This window comes from Mercenaria mercenaria, chromosome 5, assembly GCF_021730395.1.
Source record: "Mercenaria mercenaria strain notata chromosome 5, MADL_Memer_1, whole genome shotgun sequence".
In the NCBI taxonomy this organism is placed as follows: domain Eukaryota; kingdom Metazoa; phylum Mollusca; class Bivalvia; order Venerida; family Veneridae; genus Mercenaria; species Mercenaria mercenaria.
The window spans coordinates 47,528,453-47,535,746 of record NC_069365.1 but is presented as its reverse complement, the minus strand read 5'-3'; the positions used below and the strand labels follow the sequence as shown (position 1 = coordinate 47,535,746).

The 7,294-nt window shown below is 37.7% G+C and overlaps 1 protein-coding gene across 4 annotated transcripts in view; it reads right to left on the bottom strand.

The window, feature by feature from the left end:
* Positions 1-682: 682 nt before the first annotated feature.
* Positions 683-7,294, bottom strand: part of LOC123557142 (GDP-Man:Man(3)GlcNAc(2)-PP-Dol alpha-1,2-mannosyltransferase-like) — a 42,221-nt gene continuing 35,609 nt past the window's right edge. For all 4 annotated transcript variants that reach the window (XM_053543427.1, XM_045348429.2, XM_045348428.2 and 1 more), the window contains 2 exons: positions 5,482-6,413; positions 683-1,007 (listed from right to left, as the gene is read on the bottom strand). In XM_053543427.1, coding sequence (XP_053399402.1) covers positions 730-1,007; positions 5,482-6,413 — 1,210 coding nt within the window. In that variant the 3' untranslated portion in view covers positions 683-729. The remainder of the gene's footprint in view (positions 1,008-5,481; positions 6,414-7,294) is intronic.

The window sequence follows — 7,294 nt, the reverse complement described above, 5'->3', positions numbered from 1 at the left end:
TAGCCCATCCACCTATATTAAAAGCTCCACCAGAAACTTTTGGTTCCGGTAATCTTAATAGCAATTACAAAGCTAACCCCATATAATTCTGAACTTTTTATAGATTTTATTAACTATCACAACAGCCGTCTTTAAGTGCCGTGTAGTGGCTGTAAAAAGACTTGGACTCGGTGTGGTTATATTTTATGGTTCTTTGGGATAGTGGAGTATATTCTATTTACCATAACACAGAATTCTGCTTAAGCTGGTGCTAGGGGATATTCCATAAACTCTCATGAACAGACTCAACATTTGAAAGGAAAATTTAGTTGTTTTTTTTTACTCATGGACACCAGAATTCGCAAAATAGTGTATTGCATAAAGGGATGTAACTCTAAAATTTGACAGTATTTCGCCAAACTTCGTTTGCTCCCCTATATGAAAATTACAGAGTGAACTGAAATAGCATTTTACAGTTTTATACAGCGTGGGATCTGTATTCTAAATAGACTATAAGGAAGATTATTTTTTTTTTAAAAATCCTTTTATCTGATGACCTTACTTTCAAACAGGCAAGGCATTATGAATAATTAAGAAAGTTTGGTGAAAACAAAAAATACAAAGAAACAAGAAGCCCAGCTAGTATTTTGTAGAATGGAGTTGAAATTATTATTAATTTTAATTGAATACAATTTTCTGTAGATGTATTTAACCTTTTTTAATAAATAATAATAATTAATAAACATAAAATCAATTTAATTTCAACAATGGTTCAACCACGGAATTAAAGCCCTGCTCGAATTCACTTTCTGAAAACCTAGTCACAGATTTTCTCGCGTTTTCACGAATGTCTAAACTCTGTTTCTGTGACAGGTTGAAAATGTTCTCCATAGAGTCTGCGTATGTTTCCTTATCTGAAGCTAAATACCCTGTCGACTGACCATCATACGGAGTAAGGATGTCTAACTTTGGTCCAGCAGAGTCGTGCGCGAGAGTTACCAATCCTGCAGCCATCATCTCCACCACACCTGTAACAATCATCAACATGATCTACATAACAAGAGGGCCATAATGGCCCTATATCGCTCACCTGTTATCATTGCACTTGAGGACAAGAAGGTCCTCAGAAAAAATATCTTCTAAGTCCAAAGGACAGGAACAACAAAGCAAAGAAATTTAACCAAAAAGAAAAAAAATTTCTTCCAAGGTATAGATATGTCAAAATATACCTAAAAATTGGAGGTACCATCCATGTTGTACCACAGAAAAGTGGTCTCGGTTTTTCCCTATGGCCAATAATAAAAAAGTTACTAAAAATAAGCTATTTATAGTAATGTAAAAGGGAAGTAATTAAAAAAATAAATATTGTAAGTGAACAAAAGAAGGATCTGCCAAATAAATCTGTTGACATAAATGAAATTTCAGATCAGTATCTTCATTAGTTATGGAGATATACCCATTTTAATTTGAAATAAAGGGAGGTAATTTGCCATAAAATCAGTTCATAGTTATCTACCATGATTGTCTCAGTCCAACTAATAACACTAATTAAATTTCAAACTAGAAAATGCTTTTGTAAAAAAGCGCATGTCTCCCCCAATGCAAAGTCCTATAGGCACGAAGTCAATAGGGGTCAGGAGCGAAAGTCAAAGAGACACTGATGGTTGGCTGCAATAGGGATCATCTACTTGGCATGTCCAATCATCCCGCTAAATTTCAACACTAGTGGCCTAGTGGTTCTCAAGTCACTGTTCAGGCTCCTGCGACCTTGACCTTTGATCAAGTGACCTCAAAATAAATAGGGGTCATCTACTCTGCATGTCCAATCATCCTATGAAGTTTCAACATTGTAGGTCAAGTGGTTCTCAAGTTATTTCCAAAAAATGATTTTACATGAACAGGCCACTGTGACCTTGACCTTTATTAGACTGACCCCAAAATCAATAGGAGTCATCTACTCTGCATGTTCAATCATCCTATGAAGTTTCAACATTCTGGGTCAAGTGGTTCTCAAGTTATTGATCGGAACGGGTTATCAATGTTCAGGCCCCTGTTACCTTGACCTTTAACGGAGTGACCCCAAGAACAATAAGGGTCATTTACTCTGCATGAACAATCAACCTATGAAGTTTCAACATTCTGGGTCGAGAGGTTCTCAAGTTATTGATTGGAAATGGTTTTCCATGTTCAGGCCCCTGTGGCCTTGACCTTTAACAGAGTGACCCTAAAATCGTTAGGGGTCATCTACTCTGCATGACCAATCATCCTATGAAGTTTCATCATTCTGGGTCAAGTGGTTCTCAAGTTACTGATCGGAAATGGTTTTCAATGTTCGGGCCCCTGTGACCTTGACCTTTCACAGAGTGACCCCAAAATCGTTAGGGGTCATCTACTCTTTATGACCAATTATCCTATTAAGTTTCAACATTCTGGGTCAAGTGGTTCTCAAGTTACTGACCGGAAATGGTTTTCAATGTTCAGGCCCCTGTGACCTTGACCTTTAATGGAGTGACCCCAAAATCGATAGGGGTCATCTACTTTGCATGTACAATCATCCTATGAAGTTTCAACATTCTGGGCCAAGTGGTTCTCTAGTTATTGATCAGAAATGGTTTTCAATGTTCAGGCCCCTGTGACCTTGACCTTTGACGGAGTGACCCCAAAAACAATACGGGTCGTCTACTCTTTATGACCAATCATCCTATGAAGTTTAAACATTCTGGGTCAGGTGGTTCTCTAGTTATTGATTGGAAATGGTTTTCAATGTTCAGGCCCCTGTGACCTTGACCTTTGACGGAGTGACCCCAAAATCAGTAGGGGTCAGCTACTCTTCATGACCAATCATCCTATGAAGTTTCAACATTCTGGGTCAAGTGGTTCTCTAGTTATTGATCGGAAATGGTTTTCAATGTTCAGGCCCCTGTGACCTTGACCTTTGACGGAGTGACCCCAAAATCAATAGGGGTCATCTACTCTTCATGATCAATCATCCTATGAAGTTTCAACATTCTGGGTCAAGTGGTTCTCCAGTTATTGATCGGAAATGGTTTTCAATGTTCAGGCTCCTGTGACCTTGACCTCTGACGGAATGACCCCAAAATCAATAGGGGTCATCTACTCTTCATGACCAATCATCCTATGAAGTTTCAACATGCTGGGTCAAGTGGTTCTCTAGTTATTGATTGGAAATGGTTTTCAATGTTCAGGCCCCTGTGACCTTGACCTTTGATGGAGTGACCCCAAAAACAATAGGGTTCGTCTACTCCAGCAGCCCTACAACCCTATGAAGTTTGAAGGTTCTAGGTCAAATGGTTCTCCAGTTATTGCTCGGAAATGAAGTGTGACGTACGGACGGACGGACGGACGGAAGGACGGACAGGGCAAAAACAATATGTCTCCTGGGGGAGACATAATAAGTCCTATAAGTACTTACTGATATAAATCCATTTTGATTAAAATCAGGGGAGGTAATCAGATATAGAATAACTCTGGAACCTACGATTGGATCTGTTTCTCATGGAATCTAACTTTATTGTTGTTGAAGATATTTTGGAAGTTTGTATCAAATAAAACCATAAATGAAGTCTCTATATGGCTGCAAAAGCCAAAATAGCCAATTTTGGACCTTTAAGGGGCCACAACTCTGGAACCCATGATGGAATCTGGCCAGTTGAAGAAAGGAAGCAAGCTCTTGTGGTGATACAAGTTGTGTGCAACTTTGGTTAAAATCAAATCATAAATGAAGCTGCAGACAAGGTCAAAATAGCTAATTTTGGCCCTTTCAGGGGCCATAACTCTGGAACCCATTATGGGATCTGACCAGTTCAAGAAAGGAACCGAGATCTTACAGTGACACAAGTTTTGTGCAAGTTTGATTAAATTCAAATCATAAATGAAGCTGCTATTGTGCAGACAAGGTCAAAATAGCTAATTCTGGCCCTTTCAGGGGCCATCACTCTGGAACACATAATGGAATCTGGCCAGTTCAAGAAAGGAACCAAGATCTTATGGTGGTACAAGTTGTGTGCAAGTTTGGTTAAAATAAAATCATAAATGAAGCTGCTATTGTGCAGACAATGTCAAAATAGCTAATTCTGGCCTTTTCAGGGGCCATAACTCTGGAACCCATAACGGAATCTGGCCAGTTCAAGAAAGGAACCAAGATCTTATGGTGATACAAGTTGTGTGCCAGTTTGGTAAAAATCAAATCATAAATAAAGCTGCTATTGTGCAGACAAGGTCAAAATAGCTAATTTTGGCTCTTTCAGGGGACATAACTCTGGAACCCATAATGAGATCTGGCCAGTTCAAGAAAGGAACCGTGATCTTATGGTGATACAAGTTGTGTGCAAGTTTGGTTAAAATAAAATCATAAATGAAACTGCTATCGTGCAGACAAGGAATTGTTGACGGACAGACGCACGGACGGACGACGGACGAAGGGTGATCACAAAAGCTCACCTTGTCACTATGTGACAGGTGAGCTAAAAAATATGGATCAGCGTGTTATTGGTTACATGTAGATAAAGGCATGTCTTATCAAAGATATCAAAATCTCTGGATTAAATCTGACATTGGAAAACTTGTCAACATTCTGCTCATGTTATAGGGCTTGTCACCTGTTTGGCTACATGTTGTACAAGTAATCTCCCTTACACAATTACTAGTGTTAAATATCCCTACATGAAATATAAGAGAAAAAATAAATAAACAAGCCGCGCCATGAGAAAACCAACATCTGCGCAGTCTGGTCAGAATCCATACTGTTTATTTTCAAAGCCTAATGCAACTAGAGAAACCATTAGCAACAGCATGGATCCTGACCAGACTGCGTGGATGCGCAGGCTGGTCTGGATCCATGCTGGTCGCAAATGCACTATGTTAGTTTTCTCATGGCGCGGCTCAAATTGTAATTTCTTTAGTCAAATAATCATGAAATATTTTTCCCATTCTGAGAATAATACAATCACAGCATTAGTAAATAACCTGATGTTTTCCTTGCAGTTGTGGAATAAACTTATAAATATTTATATCAATTAACTGTTTTGTTGGGTTCGAGTCCAACCCATACAATTTAGGTCATGTGGGGACTTCCCTGCTTTTGATGATGCAGAAAGACCCCAGGAGCCCCTCCAGGCACTGTTTCGGTTATGGGCTTTGGGCATATCAGCACGCTGAATGGCTTCAAATATCAACTAAACCTAGAACAGATCTGTAAAATTCTAACAATACCCAGTTATGGCAGTATGTGAATTCTTCAATGTTAAATTCAAATGTATGTATGAGACGTAATAATATTTCGTCGAGTTGGACAACTCATTATACTGATACAATTTCTAAATAATATTTCATTTATTTTTCAGAAACGTTGACATTCAAAATCACATTGGCTACATCTGAAGTAAATATTTAAAGGTAAAATATTTAGTGAAAGACGGACATTGGATATCTACAAATCAACAAAATTAAATTAATGATTTCACAGCATATGACAACACTCACCTATTCCAAAATGTTCATCTCTCATAGTGTGCAGTCCAATAGTTGCCTCAGCCATCATAGATTTCAGATCTTCAAACGACACATTCAGTTTAAATTCTACATAATCTTTAATATTCAGCTCATCAGCAAGCTTTCTTAATTCTTCCACACGCTGGCTATCTTTTTGGTCCCTACAACCTCCGACTAGAATTAACTTATATTTACTTTTCTCTTTTTTGGAATACTTTTCCAGAAATTTACAAAATCCCTCCAGCTGCAGCCTATGGTTTTTTTCTGGACGGAACTGAGCAACGGATAAAATAGATTGCACATGACTATTTTGTTTATCAGTCAGATCAATTTTCATAAATTCTGAGATATCACAGGGAGGGTATACAATTACGGCTTTATCTCCTACGCCCCATAATGATTTTATATGTCCGTATGTCCAAGTGGAGTTTACCATTACGGTGTCACTACGACTTCCTGCCAGACCGTAACAATACGCAAACATTCTATAGTAAAGCAGTTTAATACTAGTAAGAAATGAACTCCTTGTGACTATGGAAGCATTATTAAAACCAGTTTCTCTATCAGAAACTCTCTGAAGCATATCTGTGCTAATTGTTGGATAATGTACATAGCAACCCACAATACTGCCACCGAGATATTTAAACAAAGGCAGAGTGAAAGCATATCCCATACTGTCTATGTAGATATCTGGGACATACGCCATTAATGCCTCCCATCCGAGCACCACAGAACCAAGACTTTGACCAAGAAGGGTGAAAATTGGGTATTTTCTCGCCTCAACCCAATTTCGACTCCTCAAGAAAACAAATTCCACTGGCTTTGGCAAGGTGATATTAAATCTCTGTCTTGCTTTGTATAGAATCTCTTCTCCACTTGCCTCAAAGTCACCTGTGTAGACTAAACATTTAACATTTGGATACCTGAAAATTAGAGACGTGAAATAGTAGCTCATTCATTTCTACTAGACTTAGTTTTGATAAAGAAAACTAAATGAATCTGATGTAGTTCTATGTATTCAATCCCCAGTATGCTCTTCCGACACATTGTGAAAAAACATTCCGTCAAATTATTTTCCAACATATAATATTGTAAACAAGGAATTAATTTTCCCTAATTAAGCATTTTTTTATTATTACATTTAAACTGCTATTCGCAAAATCACCAAATTTAATATTTTTAAGGGAACAATTCATGGTTTACGTCAAAAATAAACCTTGTATAATAAGACTGTATCTAAATTTTCTGAATGTTGGGTCACACGAAAATGTCTGATACTGGTATTACAGTAGAAAAGTCAAAACAGAAGAACTGCACAAGTATAGAAACTGTAGAACAACGTTTCCTCCTATCGCAAATCACCATTGCTGCCAAATGTTTTTGTTTTGGGTTTTACTCCATTTTTCAACAGTATTTCAGTTATGTAACGGTGGGCAGTTAACCTAACAAGTGTTCCTGTATTATGTACTTGTACTTACTTGTTTCCTGTGAGTAACTGCCAAATTCTCACACAATGTCTATTATCAAATCATCTTGGAGAACATACATCTCGCCGGAGGAACGAACTTATGACCGTGTTATCTATAGATCTGGGCTCTCCCTATTGGGCTAAGCCAAATGAGTCTAGAAAAAAGGTAGCAAGAAAATAAAAAAAAAAAAAAAACAAGAAAAAAAATACCTTCTGAAACAACTGTTCAGACAAAAAAGTATTGAAGCCCCTTCAAGCTTAATGATTCAAAACTGCCTTACTAAGAATTATATTGCAACTTTGCTGTACAGCTTTACAGTACAGTACAGTACTGTC